General features: G+C 36.8%; 1 protein-coding gene across 2 annotated transcripts in view; it reads left to right on the plus strand.

Moving 5' to 3' along the window:
* LOC309477075 (uncharacterized protein) overlaps positions 1-27,872 on the plus strand; it is a 65,063-nt gene that overhangs the window by 33,472 nt on the left and 3,719 nt on the right. For both annotated transcript variants that reach the window (XM_082140200.1, XM_082140199.1), the window contains exons 7-64: positions 4,074-4,727; positions 6,436-6,480; positions 7,947-8,066; positions 9,543-9,581; positions 9,667-9,720; positions 9,876-9,929; positions 11,519-11,626; positions 11,787-11,840; positions 11,960-12,013; positions 12,235-12,279; positions 12,418-12,471; positions 12,612-12,656; positions 12,854-12,907; positions 12,990-13,034; positions 13,111-13,164; positions 13,358-13,402; positions 14,828-14,881; positions 15,045-15,089; positions 15,170-15,223; positions 15,321-15,428; positions 15,537-15,590; positions 15,675-15,728; positions 16,114-16,158; positions 16,267-16,320; positions 17,167-17,211; positions 17,743-17,796; positions 18,776-18,829; positions 18,919-18,972; positions 19,091-19,144; positions 20,365-20,418; positions 20,614-20,658; positions 20,802-20,846; positions 20,936-21,043; positions 21,151-21,204; positions 21,288-21,341; positions 21,523-21,576; positions 21,710-21,817; positions 21,943-21,996; positions 22,071-22,178; positions 22,867-22,920; positions 23,059-23,112; positions 23,183-23,236; positions 23,390-23,443; positions 23,569-23,676; positions 23,785-23,838; positions 23,949-24,002; positions 24,138-24,191; positions 24,374-24,427; positions 24,652-24,705; positions 24,823-24,876; positions 24,995-25,048; positions 25,136-25,189; positions 25,275-25,328; positions 25,512-25,565; positions 25,847-25,864; positions 26,097-26,150; positions 26,246-26,308; positions 26,827-26,992. In XM_082140200.1, the coding sequence (XP_081996326.1) occupies positions 4,074-4,727; positions 6,436-6,480; positions 7,947-8,066; positions 9,543-9,581; positions 9,667-9,720; positions 9,876-9,929; positions 11,519-11,626; positions 11,787-11,840; positions 11,960-12,013; positions 12,235-12,279; positions 12,418-12,471; positions 12,612-12,656; positions 12,854-12,907; positions 12,990-13,034; positions 13,111-13,164; positions 13,358-13,402; positions 14,828-14,881; positions 15,045-15,089; positions 15,170-15,223; positions 15,321-15,428; positions 15,537-15,590; positions 15,675-15,728; positions 16,114-16,158; positions 16,267-16,320; positions 17,167-17,211; positions 17,743-17,796; positions 18,776-18,829; positions 18,919-18,972; positions 19,091-19,144; positions 20,365-20,418; positions 20,614-20,658; positions 20,802-20,846; positions 20,936-21,043; positions 21,151-21,204; positions 21,288-21,341; positions 21,523-21,576; positions 21,710-21,817; positions 21,943-21,996; positions 22,071-22,178; positions 22,867-22,920; positions 23,059-23,112; positions 23,183-23,236; positions 23,390-23,443; positions 23,569-23,676; positions 23,785-23,838; positions 23,949-24,002; positions 24,138-24,191; positions 24,374-24,427; positions 24,652-24,705; positions 24,823-24,876; positions 24,995-25,048; positions 25,136-25,189; positions 25,275-25,328; positions 25,512-25,565; positions 25,847-25,864; positions 26,097-26,150; positions 26,246-26,308; positions 26,827-26,992 (4,102 nt within the window). The remainder of the gene's footprint in view (positions 1-4,073; positions 4,728-6,435; positions 6,481-7,946; positions 8,067-9,542; positions 9,582-9,666; positions 9,721-9,875; positions 9,930-11,518; positions 11,627-11,786; positions 11,841-11,959; positions 12,014-12,234; positions 12,280-12,417; positions 12,472-12,611; positions 12,657-12,853; positions 12,908-12,989; positions 13,035-13,110; positions 13,165-13,357; positions 13,403-14,827; positions 14,882-15,044; positions 15,090-15,169; positions 15,224-15,320; positions 15,429-15,536; positions 15,591-15,674; positions 15,729-16,113; positions 16,159-16,266; positions 16,321-17,166; positions 17,212-17,742; positions 17,797-18,775; positions 18,830-18,918; positions 18,973-19,090; positions 19,145-20,364; positions 20,419-20,613; positions 20,659-20,801; positions 20,847-20,935; positions 21,044-21,150; positions 21,205-21,287; positions 21,342-21,522; positions 21,577-21,709; positions 21,818-21,942; positions 21,997-22,070; positions 22,179-22,866; positions 22,921-23,058; positions 23,113-23,182; positions 23,237-23,389; positions 23,444-23,568; positions 23,677-23,784; positions 23,839-23,948; positions 24,003-24,137; positions 24,192-24,373; positions 24,428-24,651; positions 24,706-24,822; positions 24,877-24,994; positions 25,049-25,135; positions 25,190-25,274; positions 25,329-25,511; positions 25,566-25,846; positions 25,865-26,096; positions 26,151-26,245; positions 26,309-26,826; positions 26,993-27,872) is intronic.

Raw genomic sequence — 27,872 nt, forward strand, 5'->3', positions numbered from 1 at the left:
TTTTATGACCCTACAAGTTCGATTAAACGATCAAAATATGAGGAAAATATTTTATTTATTTGTTTTAATATTTTAAATATGAAGGAAAAACAAAACACTAAACTTGGTATTTATCTGACTAAATTATTTGGCAAACTACAGCTAAAGGTTTTATTTTACAGTGCAAATAAATCCATTGAAAAGCCCATAGGAAAAGGCATGCATTGACAACAAAATAATCAGTTATTAATATTTTGTTGATTCTCTCATGTGTTCATACTTTTTTGTATGACAGCCTGTCCAAAAATGATATCCGCACAATTAAATGTTTCAAGGCTGAACATCTCTTTTGGTCACTCCTGTAAATAGATACAAGTAGATACAGTAGATACTGTATAGAAAGATGGACAGACAGACATACTTGTCAAAACTTGTCAGGATTCTATAAATCAGAACTGACTGGAATTTTCTGGAAGCAATTATCTGCTATTTGGGAAGGACCCTTGTGACAGATCTCTGTGGATTGTCTCCATGAAGACTTCACATTGCTTTCTGCTTTGTGGGTGAAGAGTGTGGATAGCCTCCTCTTTGATTTTAGGGTCTTCTTTTTTATTCAGAGCACTGATAGTCACTTTTTCTTCTCTACTTTCACATAATTCACATCAGCAGAATCTCAACAAGCTGTCAAGCTTGTCATTCCGTCTGGCGATGCCAAAATGTGTCTGCATGTGGGCAGTGTATGAATTTCCCATTGGTCCATTTGTCCCTGTTAGCAGAAAGATATTGTATAAACCATATTGTTTCTGTCAGTTAATTCTGATCCACCTCAGCAAGCATGTAAGTACTTGTATCTGGACACTACAAGCGTTATACACAACCACTCACAAAGACAAGAGCGCACGCTCGCACATACACACGCTCAATTTGCCCTGAGGCCACACAACCAAACAGGTGTCTCATTGTGTGAAGTAGATGATATGTGTGTGTCTGCATGTAATCTGTGTGAATGTGGGTGGATTGAGAGTTTGTGGGTGTGCTAGCGTGTTTTGCACATTATTGACTAGTCTTGACTGTGAGTTTCACTGAATTTTTGTTGTTGGTGATGTATGTGTGAGTAAATGTGTGTGTGCCACCATGAGGATCTGGATGTGTTTGCTAGGATGGTTTCTGTTGGATTTAATGAGATTCGGAGCGCAAGGTCAGAGAAATCAAATTCCAAAGGTATGGCTTCATTCTGGAAACCTTTCCGAAATGTGTTTGTTTGGGAAAATTGTTCTTACAAATCATGTATGAACTAATGAAACGTGGGTTTCCAACACTTTATGAAGCTCCACTTTGATTTAATTTTTTGTGGTTTTTAGTACGTGTATAAATAATTCGTGTTGAAAAATAAGACATATGCGTGTAATCAAGTGTTAGTCCATTTCTCCTGAAGCCTGACAGTGGTTTGGCTGCAGATGTGAGAGGTTACAGTGGTTTTGGTTTATATGATGGAAATAGTTTTCACTGAGCTATAGTTCGACCCAGATTACCACAAATGCTGAGTTCATGTCCAGTGTCAGGGTGCAAATTTTGACTATAATTGACATTTATTGGTTTTGCAGCATTTTACAATATTGCAATTGATTTTTCGCACTTCTCTCTTTTTTTTTTGTTTACTTTTTGTGCTGCTTATTATAGATTACTGTATGATAACCATTGCTCTTTAAAGGATTTGTATTAATAATATTTTATTATTATGCTTAGAGCTAAATTTAATTCTCAGCCTGACAAACTCTCGGTGGCAGGAAAACACCAGCTGTGGCAACAGTTTTATGACAAGACCAATATAACAATGGATGAGACTGAGAATGAATTCAGTTCTTCAGATGTAATTGGTGTTTTCTTACTTAATTTTCTTTTTGGGCCTAACCATCTTTTCTCCATATTAAATTTAGTTTCCAATGCCCACTTTCTTCGGAAATGTAGGACATTGCTTTATGGGAAATATTTTATGGGGTGCTGTAGTTAAATCAGTCAAAATGCAAGATACGGCTGGTTTGACATTGCCCATAAATACCTGCGTCTCTGTGATAGATTTACAGATAGTCTTTCAAGTCTTCTTTCGTGCTGACTTATGTGTGTGCGTGATTGTATGTACTAGACCCTTTTTTTTAGGCTTTTCCACTTATATATTTATTTACAGACCAAGGCATTAGATGTAAATTTGTAACTTTCAAAACTGAAGTATGATAATAGGCACATTTATTTTGCCCATATGCTTGCATTGGTTAGCTGGCATGAAAACGTGCATTTAAGCAATGTATCTGAAGCCTAAAGGCATATCCCTTTTATTTATTAGGGAAACTCTTTACCTCTCCTACAGACTTGTCATCTGGCCCTTTTCACTGATCTGTCTAAACTGTGTTCAGTCGGGAAAGGTTTCTGTAACAGACCTTAAATAGCAGCAGGGTTGTACATCATGTGCACATCACAGCAACAGCTCTGGGAACATTCATTCTTGAAGTGATCGTTGATCTGGATTATGTCACAATAGCTTTACTCCTGTAGACAGATCTTTGCTTAATCTTGTCACAGCTTCTGTATTTCCCCCACTTGCCATGACAGTCAATGTGAGTAACGGTTGCTCTATGTTATGCTGATCCCTAGATATGACTTGAATCCCTCCTTGAATGTCAAAGTTTCTGGGGGGTTTTGCCCACTAGGAGAAAATCACTTTAGTGACTTTGCTTTTTTTCAGTGATCAAATTCAGCCTCTATTTCCAAACTTTGTGCAAGAGAAAAAAAAAACAGAAAAAAAAAGGAATCTGGTTATTAAGGACAAAGCACTGTAGCAGTGAAGTTACAAGTATGTTTTCATGGTGGTCCTAGTTACAGGAAGCCCCCTTGTGGCCCAATGCTATTATAGCTAGAGCTGGAGAGGAAGTTGCTCTTCTTTGGGTGACTGGACACTTAATGTGAGTCAGTGTGTTCAGACCCTCTTTGGCAGGCTATTAGAGGGATATCAGACCAACAGCAGGAAGATAAGCTGGACGACGGCCCTTCGTAGCCAGGTGGAGATCAAGTGTCGGTTTATCAGGCTGTGGCCACAGAAAGAGCCATTGTTTCTCATAGTATGAGACCATAGGGTCTGATTTAACCCACGTTTCCGTCGTATAAAGGCTCTTCCATCTCACCCTTATAGGCTACAGTAGAATGTCATCTTGCTGACTGACATATTATTCTTTGAATATATATATATTTAACATAAACATATATTAGTATAATAAAATATACAATATAATGTGTAAGATTTATGTCACATTTGACCCTATCAATCTGGCAACACAAAATAGCATGGTTATAACTGTGCAACATATAAATAGCTTCATATACAACCTTTCATGTCTCCCAACTCTCTTTTTGAGTTTCTCTTTTTTGTATACATTGCAGATGCCACCAAGAGAACTGAAGCACTCGTATTGTCCTACAAAAGTCACATTACTTAAACACTTGGCTTAGACTTCATGCAAATAAAGCAACTCGACAGAATCACAGCAGACTTTAAAGAGACACATGTTTCAATTTTGTATGTCATTTTGATGTACAGCAACAATCCCCTGCCTTTGACACCCTGATGTGGGTGTTTCATCGCAGAGAGAGGCTGTTTTTCATTTCCCTTTTCATCATTCAGAACCAAGACAGATCATATGGAATCCAGACCTTGATTCTGTTGTTTTTATTTTTTTATTTTTGTCTCTTTCTCCAAATCTCCTTGACTTTGTCTCAGAATAGCGTGTGTGTGTGTGTGTGTGTAGCTGATTGCTACAAGATGCTTAATAGTTTAAATGACTGTTGTTTATCTTCCTGGAATTATTGCGTATTTACCTGAGCATCTGTTAACAGCAGCAACTTCACAACCGAATGTTAAAATGGATTACAGCTTTAATCAAATCACATAAACATTCTCATGGTAAATTAGACCATATGAAGAAATACAAGTGATTACATCTACATTAAACATGTTATACTAAAAATAAAGCTCCTTGATGAAATTGAGTAATAGTTTACACACAATTCTTGGCACACATTAAGTAATTTCTTTATGTTGATAGGGTCTCCGTAGACGTGGGATTATACGTGGTGATGGTACTCTTCCCACTGGATCCAAACGTCCTGTCCTTGTGGGGCGAGGTGATGTGTTTGAGGTGGATGAGGATACAGACCTTGTGGACCAAAACATCTTGCCCAAAAATGGTGGTAAACCTTCCAAATCCTTCCCAACTGACACTACAGAAAGTCGTGACGGAAAACCAGAATCCACATCTAAACGTTTAGATGAAAACATCACCACTGACAAGCACAAACCTGGCAAACCTTCTCCAAAGAAACCAGTGGATACCACAATTATCAACCTGGATGTTCAGGTACCCGAGAAACCTACCGGAAGTACTGTATCTAGTGGAGAAACCCACCTAGAAACCACCTCCAGTCCTGAGGATCGAGAATCCAACTTGTTAAAAGAGGATCTGGGGGCCACTACAGAGGCTCCTGTTAGCACAACTTCTTGGGATGGCATCTTAAAAGGCAGTGGAAGTACAGCATCCAGTACTCCAGATATCCCTGCAGGGTCTGGTTGGGGATCTGAGGAGCACCCAGATACCGTTATACTCACAGGCAGGCATGGAGACCTTGTCCGTGGCTCTGATGGGAATATGTATCGCATCCAACGGGGACCCATGGGGCCAGTGGGGCCCCGAGGTGAGCCTGTGAGTATAAATTCAGTATATATCAGTGTTGTTGTTGTTGTAAATCATTAAATATCATTTTTACTAACTAAAATAAATTACATTTAAGTTATTAAGCTAATTAGAAATAAGAAAAGTAAAAAAAAAAAAAAAGACAAAATTACTAAAAGTTAAATTAGAATGAGTACTGCTAATTTGAAAAATTAATGAAAAAGCTGATTCAAAATATTAATAAATACTATCATAGTGTATAAATAATACTAAATAACACTGGTATATATCTTGCAGAAATTGTCGGTCTTGTGTCACATTCTGTTAACACTAAAGAATTATGTGAAACCAGTCTGTGTCTAAGAAGGAAATGGACACAATAGCTGAAATCAGTTAGCAGATACGTCAGACAAGGCATGTGCAGGTTTTTACACAATAAATAGAATAGGAAACGTCTGCCACAATCTGCAAAAGCAGGAGAACCAAGTCTGATGCAGAAAGCACAAGAGGAAAAAATTAAAGAAGGGAATTATTAGGACTTTGATTTTGTATATGTATATTTCAGCTTTTCTCACTGGCCACCGTAGATTCATACGGCTCTCTAAAATTGGCTGTAGGAGGAACAACCCATCTGCATCACCCAATCAAAATGCAACGTTCACCTGGCTTTACAAGTGACCGGGCATAACTGGAGTAAACCCAGAGATGGTGCCATCTGGAGGCTTCTGTGTGAGCTCCAGTGGCCCAGGCACTGTAAAAGGCCTCCATTAGTTCATGAAGGCTTGATTTATACCATTTGGCTGAAAGCATTAAGGACACACTTCACTGCATGAGAGTAAAATGCAGTAGAGACCCCTCTTTTTCACGTCTTTATTACTATCATACCCTGCATTTCTGTGGGGGTCAAGCTTTTAGTTAAACTAAGCTTTTAGTTTATGAACCGCTTCACTTGAGTTTAAAATATTGTACTGCAATGCAGTGCTAAAACTATTAAAATGTAAATGTTAGATGAAAAACTAAAATTTGAATGCATTGGCAACTAGCTGAAATAAAATAAGGTTAAGTTGAAGAACTAAAATTAATAAATGAATAAAAAAAGCAAAAAATTATAAAATGACAAAAGCATAACAAAATTACTAAAACTTACACTAAAATGAAAATGAGAACTGGAAAAATAAGAATAAAAGCTAATTCCACATTTTAGTAAATATAATAATAGTATATTACTTTTGATCCAGTGACAATGGTCCAGTATTTTATTTATTTATTTATTTTTGAGGCTAGATCAATTGGTTTTATTGTTCAGATAACAAACTCAAAAACGGTTTAGTGCCATTCTGTGATAAAAGTTTGTACTCTATGTGAATGTTTTTGTTGCAAGAAACTTGCTAACCAGATGTCATCTTGCAGGAAGTCAGTTTTTAGACTGGCTTTGTGATGGTTAAAAGGTTAGGTTTAAGTTTAACAATGTGCTTTTATTACCCTGATCAGAGTGCCACTAAAGTGAATGGATTTTATTAACTTGTCTGAACTCTGCATGTTTGTTTTTTGTTTGTTCAGATCAAGACAACTAGGAAAATTGTTTGTCAGTTTGTTATTGCTTATTTACTTATTTCCACTAGCTATAAACCTTTTATTTAAACAAGCTTGTTTGCCGTTAAAAATGAAAGACGCATGTTTTATTTTGTTCACACTGTAGCTTTGTATATTTACAAATATTTCTTTCTTTCCTCCTCAGGGATGTCCTGGCAGTGTTGGCTATCCAGGAGCCAAAGGTGATAAGGTATGATAATCAGAGTGTTTACTAATGAGAAATGAGTCAAAATCTTCAGGATGAATGAAGGCAAGCTGAGGTCAGAGTGCTTCACCACTGAAGTTCATGGAAAGTTGACGTACCTTTGGTCATGACCGGATGACCCTTCGTGTCCTTTTATGACCTTTGTCACTTCAAAAGACTTCTTATATGTTCAGTCTATCAAAACAGAAGCCCAAATGCCAAATATGCAGTATTTCTTTAAAATCACATATAAATAAATGTCTTTCAATTTTATTCTTTTTCTTTTTCTTCATTCACTTTATAGTAAGAAATGTATCATTTTAAAGTTTAAAAATATCCCATCCCATTGGAATGTTAATCAATTCAGCATTCAAAACCAAACCAACAGTAATGAAATCATTGGAATATTTGCAAACTGACTAGTCTTTCGTACATCTCTTTAAAGATTTATAGTCATCTTTACACTGTAAACTTGTACAATATGTTTTAATTGTCATAACCATTGGTCCAAAAGACAAAAAGGGTTTTATTGCACCATTTTGTTTATGCAAAACCAAAAATATAAGTTTATCAAACATTTTAACACTACGTACACTACCATTCATAAGTTTGGATTCTGTAAGAAGTCATGTATGCCCATCATGGCTGCGTTTACAGTAATATTACTGCAAATCTGTAATATTGTAAAGTATTTATAACTGTTTTCTATTTTAATATATTTTAAACATTCCCTTTATTGCAAAGCTGAATTTTCATTAGCCATTATTACTCTAGTCTTTAGTGTCACATGACCCTTTTAAATCATTCTAATATGCTGATTTGGTGCTGAAGTAACATTTCTTATTATTATCAATGTTGAAAAAAGTTGCTTAATATTTTTGTGGACATCATGATCCTTTTTTTCAGGATTCTTTGAATTTTTATAAGAAATAGAAATCGTATGTAACATTATAAGTGTCTTTACTGTTACTTTTGATCAACTTTATGCATCCTCCAATATTAATTTCTTTCAAAATAAAAAATCTTATTGACCTCTTATTGACCCTAAACTTTTGCCCCCAATTTCACAGACAAGGCTTAAGCCTTTAAAATGCATGTTTGAGCTGTTTTAACTGAAAGCAGCTTGCACTGACATATCTTAAATATCATATGTCGGTGCCATTGTTTTGTCTCAAGATGCACACCAGTAATGTTTTTTTCTACGGCATGTTTATAAAAACGACTTAAATGTCCTAATTGTACTTAGGCCTAATCCTGGCTTAATCTAATTCCTGTCTGAGAAACCAGGCCATGAAGTTGTAAAGTTAAGTTAAGTAGTGTAATTGCAGGCACTTGTATTTACATCTGGAAAAGAAAATTTTATTATAACTTGAGAGACAAATGTAGTAATTTATCAGTTATCTGGTGGTGTCTTTTCTGGGCTGTGTTCTGAGGAACTGTTCAGTCCTCCTTATTCTTGTGATGTTTTCTAGGGTGCCATTGGGCTTAGGGGCCGTCTAGGTCGCCGTGGATTCCCAGGACCTCCTGGGCCACCTGGGCTGCCCACATTCTACCTGTGGAGAAACACACCTGAAGAATGGGCTGCGTTTCAGGTGAGTTTTCTCTTCTTTCTTTTTCTCGGTTTCTTCTTTTACAGGTCTCCCTGTCTTCATTCCTCATCCCTTTAAAGTGGCTGTCAGTGCACAGCTGTATCTTGTGTAATAGCTCAGAGGAGCACCACAGCCGTGATTGAATAAAGATGCCCTCAGAGAAAGAGAGAGAAAGAGGAAGGAATTCTCTCTTGTTGCTGTAATGGGGTATTTGTTTCCTACAGCCTTTGAACCGTCCCGCACTGCACATCCAGCAATCCAGCTGAGGGCAAGGGCTTTTTTTTTTTCACTTACTGGCGCATGAGGTCATAAGTTGTTCCTGTAACCGAAGGGAAAAGCAGGAGGGATATCCACTTTGCTCAAGCCCAGAACAAGGTTACCTCAACACTATCAATCAGTCTCACCCTTCATGTCAGTTTCCAGCTCTGTATCTCCGAACGCATCTCCTTTGTGATAACCGAAACCTCTGCCAAGCGTGGTGTAATTAAAAGCAGCCTGTGACCTCGTAGCTTATTTTGATATCTGTGTCCTGTGTGCAAGATGCTGCCTTTGTGAATGCCTTTGTAGTTTACAGGGCAGCTTTTAAGTCTAGAGTCTGGTTGGATGAAAATGTAAAGCTTTAGTAAGACCAGAATAGCATGGTTATGGCTTTTGTCTTCATTAAAATGACTCCTCAGAGTAATGAAGTGGAAAGCTTCAAGAATAGACTAGGAATGAGAAAAAAAATATTTAGAAAATTGGCTAATTTGTGGGTTGTCTGAATGACTCACCAATTATTCTGCCCAAAGAAGCTGTGTATAATTAGGCTGGTTTTTAATTCTCCTGACCTCGATTAGTAGGGCTGCACAATACATTGAAATAGAATCAATACTAATGCCATATCTTTATATTGATTTTCAAAATAGTATTTGCATTTCATTTTGCAATAGTAAAATCGTGAAGGGTGTGATTTTTAATTAAGAACACAACTGCACTTCAAAAACAGTGGGAATGTTGAAAACCTCAAGTGGAACTCAAGTCTGAAGTCTGTTTACTTTATGGTTACTTAAAGAGGCTTGAGTTGGTTCATGTAAAGAGTATACCCAAGTGTGAACACTTTTTTTTTTTCCATATTGTTCTACCCTAAAAGGATCTTTCATGCTTAAAAGGATTTTTTGTATTTATTATTATTTATGCAGATGCACTTCCCTTCTATGATAATTAGTTATTTTCAACTATAGCTATTCAGGTAATCTAGTGACTTGCATGAATTACATATATGTTTTCATATTGCAATATATATTGTAGAAAAACTAAATATTGCAATGTCATTGTTTCCTAATACTGTGTAGCCCTACCAATCAGACACATTTCTTAGGAGGTTGACAGATGATCAGATAATGCTTTAATATCAGCAGTGATTTGGAAGATGTGATAAACATGGATAGTCTTGTGATGGCTCAAATCAATGAAACATTTTTCTCTCACTCTCTCCTCCAGCAAACATCGTTCTTCCAGCTTCTCCTTGCAGGCTGGCCTGTAAGTATACAGCACATGTTTGTGTGATTTATGTTTCTGAACATGGAATATCCCTGACACTGTTCTGTTTCCTGTGAGCTTGTAGAGAGTGCAAGGTATGCCTGGTCCGGAAGGAGAGATGGGAAAACCTGGGCGGCAGGTGAGTCAGATCCTGTCTGTGTGTACCAGCTGCTTTAATTAGACTTTGATGAGGTTTAGTGACACCTGTGTTATGTAGCTCAGTACTTCCTGATCTCAGATGACAACACCTGCTCTGCTAAATCTTTCTCTCTCTCTCTCTACCTTCTCTACTAGGGGCCACCTGGGGAGCCAGGTGAACGAGGCCGTCCAGGACGTATGGGAGACATGGTAATATCTTATAGTGCAATCATTCTCATTTTTAGTGGTCCTTACTAAGGCAAGCATAATTTTTATCAGTGGTGCTTGTTATGGCAAGATTACTTCTATCGTAAAACTGTTAACCTTCACTATTAACCTCGATTAACGTCCTGATCGACGTTCAATAATATTTATCCTCTAGCGTGTCTCCTAATCAACGTCGGCTGAGTCGGTCAATGTCTTGACCCCTATGAACACTATCACTTGGGAAATAAGATCTAGTGCTCCACTAACTTGCTGCACAGCAATAACTAAACAGACTCCAGACTATGCCTTTGAATATGCTTTAATCACCGCTGGAGGATCTCAGACCAATTTCAGAGAGAATCCCACCAGCAAAAAATATTTTTTTATAGAATAGGAGCATAGCAAAGGTGACATGATTCATTACATCATTTTTCTCCAATATGATTGGTTCTTCATATGCATAATTCAGCAAACCCTTCTGTTACTAGGTAGGAGCAAACTCTGTTTTCTTGATTTACTTCACTTTGTTACTCAAAGTCATGAGTTTATATTTTTAAGTCTGATTTCATTTCCCCTTTTGTTATATTCGGAGACGATTCACTAACACACTGACTGAGTGACTTTGACCGAAGTGTTTGGAAACATTTAGGTTTCAAATGCATATAATTGTTAATCCTGCAAGAAAAATAAATGTTAGTTATGATTAATTAAGAAATCCATCACATGATCTTTTCATATTCGTAATAAGAAAATACGACAGTCTGTCAAGAGTGCTGTATTTGTAAATAGACTAATATTTGCTTTTTTGTCAGAGCAAGACATCATGTCACCTCAAATTAGTGGCAATTAATTAGCTGCCTTTTTATTGAACTGCGTGGGAGTTATTACACACACTACCCCACCCAATCATTGTTGAGATTTAACCACAGATGTAAACAAAGGCCCTTGTATCTGCATTCCCCATTGCGGTTTGTCTCTGACATGTCACTTCCCAAAGCCCATGCATGAATCACTGCTAAACTGAGCTTCTGTTAACATTTAATGAAGTAGAGTGCACTGCTATGGGAAGGAGTTGATAGATAGACAGACAGACAGACAGACAAGCTTGCACATACCGATTGCCTCCGGTGTTCCTGCTCCTGAATAAAATATCATATTAATCAAATCCATCAGCTAAGGTCAGGAAATCAATCCCTGGTTTCTTTGGATGCATTTACGATGCAAGGCCTAATGCACAGACATAGATATTTTGACTTATACCTCATTTGAAGTCCTGCCTATTTGTATTCACAAGACATTATCAACTATGTTCACATTAACATGAAACTATCACTTTATATTAGTTTTAAATCACTTCACCATTCTGATATATTTAGATGTAATTTAACTGTAGGTCAGAAAACATGTATAGCATCCATCTGCACATTCTCCAAGAGTAAATTTAGTACCTAAAAAAAGTAGTAATTTAGAACCAGCACTGAAAGTTTTAGACATTACATTATATAGCCACAGTTACAGTATTAGTTCATGCTATTATGATTCTCATATACTTTTCCTTCTTTTATAATGATTTAATCTGTGCTATTTTGAAGGGTGACCGTGGACCAAATGGTGTGGTTGGAAGAGCAGGAGTCTTTGGAAAGGATGGGGAAAACGGATTGGACGGGCCTCAGGGGTCTCCAGGAATTCCAGGACCAAAGGTCAAGTAACCATGTTACATCTTACACCATACACAAATTACTCTGATCCAGACTGCTTCATTTTGGCATTCAATTTATTTTAGTATCCTGACTTATAAGTGTTTCCTGATTCCTGTTAACACAACAGTTTTAAAATTCAGTTTTAAATTCTAAAACACAGGGTCCTCTAGGCTATAAAGGTGAATCAGGCTCACCAGGAGAAAAAGGAGAGGAGGTGAGACAAAATTGAGGCTGGTCACTAAAATGTTGTAGGTTCATGGTGAACTATCATTTATACCCTTCAACACGGCACCTTTTTTACCCCAAGGACTAACACTATACATTTTTTTGCAGGGCATTATTGGACCAGAGGGTCCATGTGGAGATATGGGAAAAGCCGGTGAGAAAGTAAGCCATCATTAAATCAATAGTCAATATAAATTCAAGCACCCTATTTTATAGGGTGCATTGTTTGTATATATCGCCATCTAGTGGTCAAGCAAAGAACTATTAAACAGACACTTCATTTATTATGTATTTTTATAATCTACAGTTGCATCATTCTGGGAACAGTGCTTGGTAATTTTAAGTGTTTATGAACATATTTAACCAGTGGTTCACATTTACAGGGCTCAAAAGGAGCACCTGGCTCTCCTGGTCCTGTCGGCTCTCCTGTAAGTCATCTAATTATGACTGCTGCACCATTCATTATAGCTATGAATGAACAGAATAATCAAGACTGATTCTTTAATTACATCTGGCTTTGTCATTTTAATGTACATAGTTTTAATTGTATTTTAATTATCCTTCAGGGTCCACAAGGCATGAGAGGGATGGAGGGCCCTGAAGGGCATCCAGGGCCAGATGTAAGTGAAGATAAAATGATTATAATGCACTAAATGCCAAACATTTGTTTATCAAATGCACACGTGTATATATAACATGAGGACCTAGTCTAGTTAATCTTAATCTAGTTATAGTTATCTGTTAATGTTACTCTTTACAGGGGGATGATGGGATGGGTGGACCACCAGGTCTTCCAGGTGCACCTGTGAGTAATTCAGAATATCACAAACTGATGGTGTTACTCAGTATGTTTTGACTAAACCATCATTGCATTGACACTACATTATATGTTTCCTGTTTAAAAATAAATGACTTTCCTTTTCATTACACTGTATTTTATCTTACTTTTCTTGTATTATTTGTCCATTTTCTTTCAATCTCAGTTTATTTAAATGTTTGCAGGGAGCTCCTGGTTGGACAGGTGTGGTTGGTGCCCAGGGGCCTAATGGGTCACGTGTAAGTGTTTAGGCTGTTTCATACTGTTCCACTCAATTATGTCAATCCGTGACATACTAACAATTTCTGTTATATTTTCTAGGGGGAGCCTGGACCTCCAGGAGCTGTTGGTCTTCCGGGGCCACAGGTATGCTATTTATTATTTGGTACAGTGTAATGTTGCTGATAAATGACCTCTACATAACATATATGTCATTTATTAGGGTCCCCAGGGATTAGAGGGACAGATCGGGCCATCAGGGCAAAGGGGTCCACAGGTGAATGTCTTATATAAATTGTCTACTTTATGAATCTAATTGATTGAATAAAGATATGGTAGTTTTGGAGGTTATTTTAGGGATCTGCATGCTAATATATGAATACTAAGTGACTAGCCTGTGACAGGCTCTGTCAAACAATATTTTACTTGAACGTGATCCATATTATTGCATTCATATGTTTCTTCACTAGGGGCTGTCAGGGCGGGAGGGTTTTCCTGGTCCTAAAGGAGAGCCTGTAAGCACTTTTTTCTCACAGAGTGAAATTTCTTTAATCTTCCTAACTCAGTAATGATCAGGGCTTCATGCTGTTTAACGTTCTACCGAGATATTTAATCTGAACACATCCACTACTGTTCAAAATTTGAGGTCGATAAGATTTCTCTTATGCTCACCAAGGCTGCATTTATTTGATCAAAAATACAGTAAAAACTGAATATTGTGAAATATTATTTCACTCTAAAAAATTACTTTTAATTTATTTAATTTATTCCTGTGATGGCAAAGCTGAGTCTTCAGTGTCACATGAATCTTCAGAAATCATTCTAATATACTGATTTGGTGCTCAAGAAACATTTACTATTATTATCAACGTTGAAAACAGGGAACCATGATGAATAGAAAGTTAAAATAACAGCATTTATAAAAAAAAATATATATATATATATACACTACCGTTCAAAATTTGGGGTCAGTAAGATTTTTAATGTTTTTAAAAGTATCTGACTGTTTTCTATTTTAATATATTTTAAACTGTAATTTATTCCTGTGATCAAAGCTGAATATTCAGCATCATTACTCCAATCTTCAGTGTCACATGATCCTTCAGAAATCATTCTAATATGATGATTTGATGCTCAAGAAACATTCATTATTATTATTATCAATGTTGAAAACAGTTGTGTACAATTTTTTTTCAAAATTCTTTGATGAATAGAAAGTTCAAAAGAACAGCATTTATTTAAAATAGAATATTTTCTAACATTATAAATGTCTTTACTGTAACTTTTGATCAGTTTAACTCATCCTTGATGAATAAAAGTATTGATTTATTTTATTTATTTCCCCCCAAAATAAAAATAAAATTCTTACTGACCCCAAACTTTTGAACGGTAGTGTTTAATGTTACAAAAGCTTTAGATTTCAGAAACATGCTGTTCTTTTGAACTTTCTATTCATCAAAGAATTTTGAAAAAAATCTGTACACAACTGTTTTCAACATTGATAATAATAATAATGAATGTTTCTTGAGCATCAAATCATCATATTAGAATGATTTCTGAAGGATCATGTGACACTGAAGACTGGAGTAATGATGCTGAAAATTCAGCTTTGATCACAGGAATAAATTACACTTTACTGTATATTCACATAGAAAACAGCTGTTTTAAACTGGAATAATATTTCACAATATTACTGTTTTCGTTTGTATTTTTAATCAAATAAATGCAGCCTTGGTGAGCAGAAGATACTTCTTTTCAAAACATAAAAAATCTTACTGACCCCAAACTTTTGAACGGTAGTGTGTATATTGTGACATTATAAATGTATTCACTGTCACTTTTGTTCAATTTAATGCGTCCTTGCTGAATAAAAGTATTAATTTATTTTAAAAACAAACTTTTGAACGGTAGTATACCTTCTTATCCCTGTTCATTTACAGGGACCTGTAGGGCCAATGGGCCTCAGAGGGGAGCCAGGATTTGAAGGAATAATGGTAAAGCCACTCATCCCATTTACAATACACATATAAAACATATATACGCATATCAAATATATCCCAATGTATTTTTTGTAATTGTGTTATTCAAATGTAACCAAGGTAATGTCCTGTTTCTTACATGTACTGGTTAATCTTACTTGTGTTTTCTTCATTTAAGGGTGTACTAGGAACACAAGGTCCAAAAGGTTTTACTGGTATCAAAGTAAGCTCATGCTATCTCTATTTTAACCTGTCTCTACTCTGAATTTTTATTTTGGCTCTAATAGCTTTTCTGTTTTTAAGGGTAACAGAGGACCTGATGGAGACCAGGGAGACTTTGGACCTAAAGGAAACAAAGTAAACTTTAAATATGAATTTAAAGTATACAGTCTACATTGCACATTGTTCTAGGTTGTTCAGATGTCACTTGTTGAAAATTGTATTTTCCTCCCAGGGTGCTAGAGGAGCCCCAGGGGTTCCCGGCATTCAAGGTGAGCAGGGACCAATGGGCTTTCCTGGTTTCCCAGGCATCAGAGGTCTGCCAGGACCACTGGGTATTCAGGTATGAGTTACACTATTATTGCTTCACTTATATCACATTTGCTTTTAGTTTGTTTGCCGGTTCACGATTAGTCTTAAGGGTCATAACACAATTTCCTCTCACACATAGGGAGAGGATGGAGAGGCTGGTCCGCATGGCAAAGTGGGCAAGGAGGGGTCAAAGGTCAGAGTTGCTCTGTACTATAGGCATTAGGATTTACAGTGTAATATTCTTCATTACTAATGTGAAATGTACATTTTACTGAAGGGGAGCAGAGGTCCTGAAGGCCTCCCTGGAAAGCCTGGTCCTAGAGGCCTAAAGGTAATACACTTTACGGTATATTCATATACACTGCCATGTAAGATTGAGGTCAGTAAGATTTTTTTTATTTATAATTTACTACTAATGATCATGTGACTCTGAAGATTGAAGTAATTATGCTGAAAATTCAGCTGTATTATAGTAGTAAATTATATTTTAAAATATATTAAAATAGAAAACATTTCTTTTAAATTGTAATAATATTTCACAATATGACATTTTTTACTGTATTTATCAAATAAATGCAGTGAGCATAAGAGTCCTACTGACCCCAAATATTTGAATGGTAGTGTATTATGGTCATATGCTTTAAAATATTACAAATAGAAAAAGAAAAAAAAAGCAGTTTGATATTGTATTTAATGAAGTCTCAATACATTTTCAGGGACGAACAGGGCAGAGGGGTCACAATGGCATGCCTGGACTTCCTGTAAGTGTCCATACACAAAAGCTGAGAGTAATGGAAATCCTTACCTCCCCGTTATCAATCTTCTGTGTAGAATGTTGATGATGTCAGTGTTGATGGTGTTTATTGCAGGGTTTACCTGGCCCACCTGGACCTGTTGGAGCTGAAGGAAAGCCTGGTACACAGGTTCCCATTCTATATTCTAATACCAAGATAACTGTAAAAAGATATCGTTGATGCATTTTTTTTCTTCAATTAAAAATATATAAAAGGAATAAGGCTGCATTATATTATGAAAACATTATATTATGATTTCTAATTTTAGACTTTATTCTAGTCTTAAAGGGGTCCTATTATGCGAACTTAGAGTGGTTAACTTATTTTTAACACTCAAACGTTTATCTGTGCGCTGCACATTTTATGGAGAACAGCTTGTTTACTGTAGCTTTTGTAAGCTCTCGCTTTTGTAAGACGGTTTACTGCTCCTTAGGAAAAATTAACCATGGTTTAGTGATCGATTACTATTTATATTATCTTAGTTTTCCGACAAATATCACGATTAAAGGGTAGATAACATTGTATCTATAATGTATAAGAAAATTACAAAAACATACCACTTGCAAAGTCTGTGCATGCATGAAATCCCTTCTGCACGATCCTCTTGTTCGTTAACATTGTCAGGGTCTGAATTGGGCTCAGATTGGTTTGAAGTTTGAAGCCATCATTAATATTTACACTACAGAAGAACTCACAGTTATGGAGGGGCGGGACATTTCCCAAACATGTGCTAAGCTGTGCCAATCACGACACACTGGGCCATCTAACCAATCACAGCACATTTCGTATTTTGGAAGGAGGGTACTAGAATTTAGTTGTAGAATAGAGTATTATAATAAATACAGATACATTTGTCTATTGTTACAATTACTATAAATAGCTCAATAAAGGTTCTAGTAAGAATAAACAGGTACTTCAACAGAGACTGTAAAAAGTTCTGCAAATTCATTCTAATTGTTCTTTCTTGTGCTCCAGGGACTGCAAGGCCTTGTGGGTAATGCAGGAAGTAAAGGACCAACGGTGGGTTCAGAACTCTTTATGTAATATCCCACCTGCGATTGGTTTTAAAGTCTATATTAGCATTTATAAAGTCTTTAATGTAGTCTTTAGCTACTGGGCAGAAACTGTTTATTTACTTATCACTGCTAAGCTTTCATATTGAGCACCTCTAACAGACTTTATTTACCATTAATGAGCTGTTTTTGGCAGTGAATGGAGCTCTATAATGCAGATTGTTGTCATGAATCCAGCAGACTGAGCTCCCAGTGCAGATCAAATAAAAAAGCGATGATCACATTTTATAGAGGATGGGCTATGCCTTTTATGAATCATAAAGAGGTTATTCAAACAAAGACAGCCTTTCCAGGAATTTAGTGGGCACCAGTGTTATGTGCAGCTTGTCAAAGTTTAATTTGCACCCTACCAGCTATAAATGACTCCAGTAAAATGCAGTAGGCAAGAAGAGTGATGGTCAGTGGTGGTAGCAGAAACACTGGTACACACATGAACACACAAGGCTTTTAAGTTCTTGGTTGGTTTCTCAAACCTTAGGGATTGCAAGGTATTCCTGGAGAACCTGGTCAGGACGGACCCCCAGGATCTATGGTGAGTTTTCTTCTCTGTTCTCTGTCATTTCCACACACGTCTTTAAATCACTTCAGAGTTTACTAGTCTGCTGTGCCTGAAGCTGAATAGCTTATTTGTAAGCACAAGAATGATGACAAAATGTCAGCATAATAGAAAAAAAAAAATCCCCTGCTTGCAAGACAGACACCCTCCTGACCCCTATTTGACTTGCCAATTTTATTACCTATAGTATGTTTAGAAAACGTAATAAACTGAATCCATATTACATATTATTTTTCATAGTATTGTTTTTTTACTTGTATTCATTTTCTGTAATTCTTGGCACGCCTGCCTTTCAATATCTAAAAAAGTTGAGGTGGTAGTCTTGAAGTTATATGTGTTCTGTTTCTATAATACATACGATTACACTTACACACATTCTACTCTTTCTCACACAACAATGGAGCACATGCAAAAAGATATCAAAGCGTATTTGGATCTTTGAATCAGCCATTGTTTGTGTAACTTGTCTTGTAAGACAGACTACAAAGCATATTACAAACTTGAGGTAATCGGCTCAGACACAAGTTAACAGTAGCTGTTTCACAGGATTCAACTCTTGACCCCCGTTCAGCATATTAGAATGATTTCTGATGGATCATGTGACGCTGAAGACTGAAGTCATGGCTGCTGAAAATTCCTGTCTTCACAGGAATAAACATAATTAGATGAATTGACCTTAGTCAGGTTACATTAGATGCTATGTTGAATTTAACATGAAAAGGAGGCTGTGAGGGATAGATGTACAGTCTTTACAATGGCACACACTGTATAAAGGTCAAAGATCACGTAATTTTTATGTTGTTAAACTACAGTACAATACATTGAATCGAATATGGCGCTACCCTGACTAAAGTCTATAAGATCACTTCAGCAACTTAATACAAAAATAAAAATTCTGCATTGTGATCTGTTTGTGGATTGTTAAATCTGTACTGATTATGTGTTTCAATGACAGGGTCTGCCTGGACGAGAGGGACACATGGGCAGTCCAGGACCACCAGGAGAGAGGGTATGTTACGACTTATTTCTTTGCTCTCTTTTAACTCATATAACCATGCTGCTGATTTTTTATGATGTTTTGGTATGTATTTTTCTCAGGGTTTCTCTGGAAAGACAGGAATGGAGGGACCACAGGGCCCTGTTGGCATGTATGTAAGTGACCCCTCTACAGGGCTTTATAGAGGAAAAAGGGAGCAGGATGAGGAGTATTGAAGTTGAGGTACTGTAGGTGTTTTGACATAGCCACCTAACTCTGTCATATTCTTTTAAGGGTTTTCCAGGAAACGTGGGTATGAGAGGAAGACAAGGCCACGCTGGAGACAGAGTAAAGACAAATTGCACTTTAACCATCCTGCATTAACCACAATGTTATTATATTACTGTATGCTGTTGTACATTACAGTTATAATGTCAAAGCATAACCACAGAGAAAGGCTCTGTTCTTATCTTAGTGAACCTGCCTCGTAGTCTGCATAATATGCTGACCTATAAGCCAAGGCAACATCCTAACCTAAATGGAACCTATAAATGACTGGAAACACTCAGCAGCTCAATTATCAGTTTTGAAGAGAAGAGATTTGACTAACCTCAAAGTTGACTTTGAACAAAGTTTGCATGTTGCTAAGTTAACATGATAAACATATAAGAGAAAATGACAGCACACACTGACATTGGGTGCATTTTTATTTAGGTAGGTCAGTAAGTTTTTTTTAAATAAATAAAAATGTTTAATTAATACTTCTATTCAGCATGGACACATTAAAGGGATGGTTCCCCAAAAAATATACATTTTGTCATCATTTAATCACTCATGTTGTTCAAAACATGTATGAATTTCTTTCTTCTGTTGAACTCAAAAGAATATATTTTAAAGAATGTTGGTAACCAGACAGTTGATGGTAGCCTTTGACTTTTTAGTGTTATTTTTTTTCCTGCTATGGAAGTCAAAGGCTACCATCAGCTGTTTAATTACCAACATTCTTTAAAATATCTTCTTTTGTGTTATAATTATTTATTTATTTTTCACTTTAAATTGATCAAAAGTGACAGTAAATACATAATGTTTCAAAAGATTTTTATTTAAAATAATTGCTGTTCTAATCTTTCTGTTCGTCAAATAATCCTGAAAAAAAATCCACAAATATTTCACAATATTACGATATTGCCTTGGTGAGCATAAGAGACTTCTTTCCAATACGTTAAAAAAATCGTACTGACCACAAACATTTGAACAGCTGTGTATTTAAAGTCAATATTTCTCAGTACTGTAACTGAATTTAATTTTTTTAAATATTTTGTTAAATAATGTTCCATAATACCTTAAATTGTTATATAAAGTATTTTATTGATCAACATATCACTTTCTGAGTTTGTCACTATGCATTCTGGGATTTTCCTATCCATTATAAGCTTGGAACAACCTTCCTATTATGATGATGACTAAAAATGTAGACGGCTCACTTGGGTTTAGAGCAAAGCCGCACTGTTTTTAGTCTTCTTAATAGTAACTTTATTTTAAAAAAAAAGACATTTGTTTTGTCATAGGGAGAGCCAGGTCTAAGAGGGCCTCCTGGAGCACCTGGAAAGCCTGGACCACCAGTAAGTGTGTGATGGATCTAGTACAAACACTGGGATCCTAAATCGAGCTGAACATTAATTTAATTTTATACTTCAGTTGCTGTACCTTCATTTTTTTCATTCTATGGACAAATGTATTTCAGTTTCCACTGCTGTAACACTGCCATTTGCATGTTGTGGTGACTAATACTGTTAACCTTTATGTGTGTTTTTTAGGGTCCCCCTGGTCCAGTAGGAGAAAAAGGCCTGCCAGGACCCCAGGTACAGTATATACCACTTCTCGAAGAAAATAAAAGATCCTGACCTAACTCATTCAGTGAAGTTTGATTTCTCATAAAGCAGTGCTGAAATATAAAAGGTTTCATTTATTTCCTTTGTAAAATAAATGGGTTACCTCTCTGCAGGGCCGTCAGGGAGATCCCGGGCATCGGGGAACAGATGGGCCATGTGTGAGCACACAATCAGCTCTGTCATTTACATTATATCTCATTTTGGCTGTTAATTTTCAAATGCTGATTATGATTGATTGTCTATATAGGGTCCTCCAGGACTTCAGGGAGTCAGTGGGGTCACTGGAAAACCAGGACCCAGTGGAAGTAAAGGGCTCTCAGGGGAACCTGGGTCAAACGGGCCCCAAGGTATTCCAGTAAGTGAAAATTCTCCCTACCATACATGATCACGGATTTCAAAAGCTTTGCTATATGAAAGACGTTGATGGACATCAAGTTAAAATTGTTGCAAATCTTTCTTCAGGGTTTACAGGGGGAAAATGGAGTGTCAGGTGTAGACGGGATGAAAGGAGAACAGGTGATTTAAGTGATTTAAGAGATTAAGAGTATCTCAAATTGTGTTTCCTTATGAAATCACTAAAAGTTGCTATAAATGCACAGGGAATGATGGGCCCTCCTGGTGACAACGGGCCTCTCGGACTGGAAGGACCACAGGTTAGATTGGCACTGCAAAATTATTTGATCTTTATGTTCAGTACAGAATAGCAAACTAAAACATTAAGCCATGTGGTGTTTTAATGAACCAGAGTAAAATCACAATGACAGTCTTAAATGGTTATAGCTTTAATAAATTGGTGGCAACTGAGATATGATGAAAGCTTTCTGACCTCTGTAGGGTCCAACTGGTCCGACGGGTTTGGAGGGGCCTCCTGGAAGGAAAGGTGATAAGGTCAGGTGACAATTGAAATTATATGCACTAAATAACATTATAAATAGATAATAAAATTATAGACAAAAATAACATTATGTATTTAAAAAAAAAAAATTTTATTGTATCTTTTAACATTTATTTCTACTGGCAGGGGGACAGAGGTCCCTTCGGAAAGCTTGGTCTTCAAGGACCAAAAGGAAACATTGGCCCTCCAGGTGCTAAAGGTCCAATGGGTCCACCAGGCCCAGCAGGCAATGAGGTGTGGAGATGAATTTCTTAATGTCGGCACAACTGTGCAATTTACCCCTAAAGTCATCTGTCTCAAATACGATCAGTCTCACTGTCTTTCCAAATAGTAATATTGGTGTTTTTCTCCTGATGAAGGGTGATACTGGTCCAGTTGGCGTTGCTGGAGACCCCGGCCCTAAAGGAGATAAGGTCATTCATCTTTTACAGCTATAGTGTCATTTCATAAGGGAAAATGTGTACTATATTTCTTTTTTTCCCTTCAGGGTGATATTGGACCGCTAGGATTTACTGGTTTAGAGGGGCCGTGGGGAGACGTGGGGGAGCAGGGAGAGAGGGGACTCAAGGGAGCCAAGGGCCAAATTGGACTGCTGGTGAGTGCAAATTAGCATTTCATATTATGCATTTTTTTGCATAACATTTTATTTACCCTGACATGTTTTTATTAAGTATCTTCTCTGTTTATCGTATCATTTGATGTACGCTACTATTGGAAAGAAATCAGTATTTTTTTATTCAGCAAGGATTCATTAATTTGATTAAAAGTGACAGTAAATACATTTATAATATTACAAAAAATATTTATTTCAAGTAAATGCTAAAATATTAATCAGCACAAACTGTTTTCAACATTAATAATAATTTTTTGTTTCTTGAGCACCAAATCGGTATGTTTTAATACTTTTTTAAGGATCATGTGAAACCGAAGTAATGGCTGCTCAAAATTCAGCTTGACCATCACAGAAAGAAATTACATTTTAAAATATATTAAAGTAGATGAGTTATTTTAAAATGTAATAATATTTCACAATATTAGTGTTCTATGTTACTGTACATTTGATCAAATAAATGTCTTGGTAAGCAAGAGACATGTTTCAGAAGCTTTAAAAAAATCTTACTGACCAGGTATTTCAGGTATTTGAAAGGTGCAGGTATTTTTCCTAAATGGAAAACACTGAAAGATGTGTCATGTTCTTTTACCATGTAAAATGCATGGTATCTTGACTTTTATTTGTCCAATTTTATTGCATTTTTGTTGATCGTTTGCTGTTTTTATGTCAGGGTGAGTCAGGCCTCATGGGCGGGAATGGACCTGCTGGTCTGAAAGGTGTAGAGGTGTGTAGTATCCTTATTTTACTATAGTTCATCATTCTCTTTGATCTGTTTCACCTGTGAATGATTGACTCCTATATTCCTGTTTGATATGGTTGTTACTTGTTACTGATAAACAGTTCCTGTTTTCTTGTGTTTCAGGGTGGACCAGGCCATCCAGGGCTGGTGGGGCCAGATGGACCTCCAGGAAGCAAGGTACCACATTTGATTGTTCACTTAGAGCATCTTTGGATTATTTAAGTCTAAATCTGAGTGTCTCTCTTAGGAAGAAGCTGGGCCGAATGGTTTACTTGGTGAGCCAGGAGATGCTGGACCTGAGGTTCTGATCCACTTAAATGAAAATACATTACTATATTAATATATTTAGCAAAACTCATAACATGGAACATCTTATTTGCATTGCATTTTGAATGTCGAAAAAATAGCTGTTTTATTTATGTTATGTTATTCATATCTTTGCTTCGTGCCTCAGGGAATTGCAGGTCGCAAAGGCGTGCAAGGTGACTCAGGAAAAGCTGGCACACAGGTAAAGAGAATTTGTTCATGTTTATATTCATCTCCTAGATGATAGCCTATTATTAGGAACAACAGGGGGCAATCAATGTGTTTTACCTCAGAGTAACTGATTCATGATCATACCTTGACCTTCAGGGTGGTGTTGGATCAGTTGGTCCCCAAGGCCATTTGGGCCCTAAAGGTCTCCCAGGGCCTAAAGCGGAGAAAGGAGACCCAGGAGATAAAGGAGAGCCAGGAGTGGAGGTGAGCTTGTGATGAACTCCACTAAGATGGAAACTCGTGATTGCCTCTTTAAATTGATCGTAAATAAATCTACTACATGTTCAAAATGAACCCATCTCTTCCCTTTAGGGGCCAGATGGCCTTCAAGGCATACAAGGGCCACCAGGACTGCTTGGTTTGGAGGTACAGACATTAAAATCAGTTGGTGTGGCATTTTGTGCTTGGCTGTATATAGAAATACAGTACATGTGTTTGATTAACCCAGTTATATCAATTCAAATCTACTACTTTAGGGTCCTCAAGGTGAGGAAGGGGCAAGGGGCTCACAAGGCCTACCAGGAGCTCAGGTCAGTGTCCAGTGAGACAAAATTGTACATTTACAGAAAAGAGAAAACAAATAGATACACCTTAATTTAATTATGCCTTTGTTTCAACTCTGCTTGCTTAATGATCAGGCCCTTAATGAGTTTTGGTTGTTGCAGGGCCGTTTGGGTAACCCAGGACCTGAAGGAAAAGAAGGCATAAAAGGAGAGAAGGTAAGGTCACAATGTTCTTTTCTCTGTCTTAATCCCTCTCTGCTATCTAAAATAAAAGTTCTTCCTCTATGCCTTTGTCCTTGCTGTCAGATATAAGAGCTGTGTTTAAGCATACAGATTTCCCAGGACTCTTATCTGCAAATTCATTTCAAATTTGAATTTGGTTATTGATGCATTTTTAGGGAGCTCAGGGGAAAGATGGAGCACCTGGAAAAATGGGTCACATTGGACGGAGGGTAAGATGTGATATGCTCTTAGATTCTATTAAATGTTTCCAAATCTCTAAGTAAAAGACAATGAAGTTTAGTGACATTACATTTTCATGAATATACGTAGGTTATTTTAGACTTATAATGTCATTTGTCATAATGCAGGACAAACATTTGTAAAATTGTGGTGATTATGATTGAAAAACTGAATTTCTTTTTTTTTTGGGGGGGTGGGTGTTTGACATCTAAAGGGTAAAAGAGGCAAGGCAGGGTTGAGGGGGACCAGAGGACCAAGAGGAGAAAAGGTCAGAGTTCAGAGATTATATCAACATGGCATTTAAACACATGAGACGATTTTTGAAACCCATGGCTTGAATTGGACAAGTTAGGTATTTTCTTCTTGCCTTCTCCTTGTCCAATAGGGAGAGAGAGGAGATGTAGGAGAGAAAGGACTTCCTGGATGGGGGGGAAGTATGGTAAGATTGATACTCCTGGTCAGAACAGTTCATTTCAAAATTGTCACATCTTTTGGATTAAATAACATTGTGGGAATGAATAAAATAGGATAATATTAAGATGCTTGATGCTTGACAGGGAATCCAAGGGGTGAAAGGAGAGCCTGGGGAGCAAGGTGTCAAAGGAACAGAGGTGCTTTTAAAAATGTACTCTGACATGATTCTTTTTGTGCCTTAAAAATACATTCTTAATGTTAATTCCTTAACCTGTCCATAATAGGGTGAGAAAGGGGATCAGGGACCTCTTGGTCCACCAGGGAGAGATGGCTTGAAGGTATGGTGCATCACAAGCACATCCCCTGATTCTGCAGTACAACCTATTCAATTCTCTTAAAAGAGTATTTATTTATCCTCTTTAGGGGAGTCTGGGGCCTCTTGGTCCTCCAGGACCCCCAGGACCAAAGGGGGATCAGGTAAAAGTCAAAACATCTTGAGAACACATATATTCTTTTGTTTTTTCTTAGTTTTTAATATAATACATGTACAGTTCATTAATCTTAGATATCTCTCAATTCTTTCTCCTTCATTTTTAAGTTGCTTTGGTTAAAAGCATCGGCTACATAACTAATTATGAAATGCATATACTTTTCCTAAAGGGCAATATTGGTCCTGCTGGGCCTAGAGGGACACCTGGAATACCTGGACTACCGGTAAATGTCTTTTTGAAAAATGTTTCAGCATTTAAACTAATAGCGAACTGTGCCTTTTAAACCGTAGCCTAATTTGTATTTACACATCTGCTGCAGATGCATTTACATGTGCTGTCCTTTCAAGATATGAAAGCATGGTTAATTCATTTTTAATGACATAAGCAAGGACAGTGAAGTGCTTTATCGCAGCCACAGATTTTTTTATTTTATTTTTATTTTTTCCCGGATGAGCATGAAGATCATTTATAATTTATTTCTCTTTTATCTCCTCCACCCTGCAGGGCTTGTTTGGAGACAAGGTATGAAATGTAATTTTCAAAGCTTTCTTTAGTCAGCATCTATCAGGTTAAAAGGCAATGTTCCAGATTAAACAACATAAAAATACATAAATAAAATATTTTACAGTTATTTTTTATTTTTATAATTATATAATATATATATATATATTTTATTTTTATTTACAGTATGTTGTAAATTGACCGTGTTAAGTTTTGTACATCAGTTAAATATCTCTTGTCATTTTAATTTTAGGGACTCAAGGGATTTCAGGGGCCTCCTGGCCCCATTGGAAGAAGGGGCTTTCCAGTAAGTTGCCAGACACACTTTACGGTGTTTTTAACAATATGAAACAGAAAAACAGAAACAAAAAAACTATTTCTGTGTTTGTTTGATTATTTTAGGGTCCACCGGGGCCACCAGGACCTGCTGGTAATACTGTGAACCTGACCATGACTCAGATCAAGGCAAGTTGTTTAAAAACGTAATGGCCCTTTTCTCTTAAATACATTGCTGATAATTTAATACCATTCATCATGTTGTTAAAGCCTTGTTCACACGGCACTAGCCACAAATGCCACATAGTTCACTGTATGCACTAAAATTAGCATGTTTTGCATGATGTTACATACATCCTGAACGACTATTCAGACTGAGACACATTTCCAATCAAGATATTCCAAGCCACCTAGAAATTTGGATTTGTAAAAACCTGATTTCAAGGTTTTTGGGATTTTCTGTCTACATTTAAAAGACAGAGAACAAGGCCCATTTTTTTTTGTAAGAACAAGGCCCATTTTACCTTCTTTTTTGCTTTCAGTCATTTATCTTTTTTCTTTTCATGATTCAGACATTTATCGAAGTACATAATGTTTTTATTTTAAATTTGAATGAAGGTAATCTCGTATTTTGTACTGATATCATTGAATAAAATACAGTAAAATGCATAGTAAATCTCTTTGTCTTACTTTTTCGTCTCCAATAGGACCTGATGTACATTTCAGACAAGCCCAATTACCCTCTGATTCAGACACTGCTGGACTCTCTGTACCATGACCTCCGTCTGCTGGTGGACCCTCCGGACGGCAGCAAGCAGCGCCCAGCCTCTACCTGTCTGGAGCTGTGGCTGTGCCATCCCAACTACACCAGCGGTCAGAGCCCACCTCTATCTTTCAAACATTTATCTGTTTGTTCATGTTCTCCTGTGTGCTGTCCTTTAGAAATCTCTGTATTACAATTGTAGTTTTTGGTTGTGGTTGCGTTTATGGTGTTTTAAAAACTTTTTAAACGCATACGCTCAGTTCCACCTCAGGTGATACAACAAGTGGACAATATCGTGGAGAAAAGTCTTCTCAATCTTGCAAAAGTAATGCTCAAGATGCAGAGGTTCAGAAGTCAAAATTAGACTTTTTTGGACAAAGCAACATAGCCGAGATTCCTGCAGAACATCTGACCATCTCACTCGCAACACTATTATTCAGCTTTAACTAATGATCTCAATTGCAGGTGCTCTCCTCCCTTCTCTCTTCCTGGAATCTCCCCAACACTTTGGCCACAGTTATTTCATTAATTGGCTAGCCTGTCCTCTTTGTAAGGGTGGCCGACTGCCAACTAGTCAAAAACATATTTTGATTGTCTCACAAAGTGATTATTCAGTGTTTTTGCCTCATTATTTTTATCAAGAGAACATGTTGAAGGCCATGTGAACCAAAAGAGCAACTTAGTATCAGTGCAGATGCCAACCGCAAGTAACTTCAGCTAAAATCTCATTCTTTCCCGTGTGACTTCTCTCAAAGTCATGTAGTAGGCCATGAGGCCTTCAAAACACATCTGCTTTTTTTTGTATTCAGACTACTTCTACAATTGTTTTCTATAGGATAAATACAATATTTCATAAACAGCACTAAAAGGAGGTGTAAATGAGGTCCAAAATGCTATTTTGCACATCCAATGTTCAGTTAATTCAGCTGCATTACTAAATTAAGACGTGTCTGTGTTCTATGAAGGATACTGTAAGTTATTTTTGATAGA

This window comes from Leuciscus leuciscus (assembly GCF_965113295.1).
Source record: "Leuciscus leuciscus genome assembly, chromosome: 16".
NCBI classification, from domain to species: Eukaryota; Metazoa; Chordata; class Actinopteri; order Cypriniformes; family Leuciscidae; genus Leuciscus; species Leuciscus leuciscus.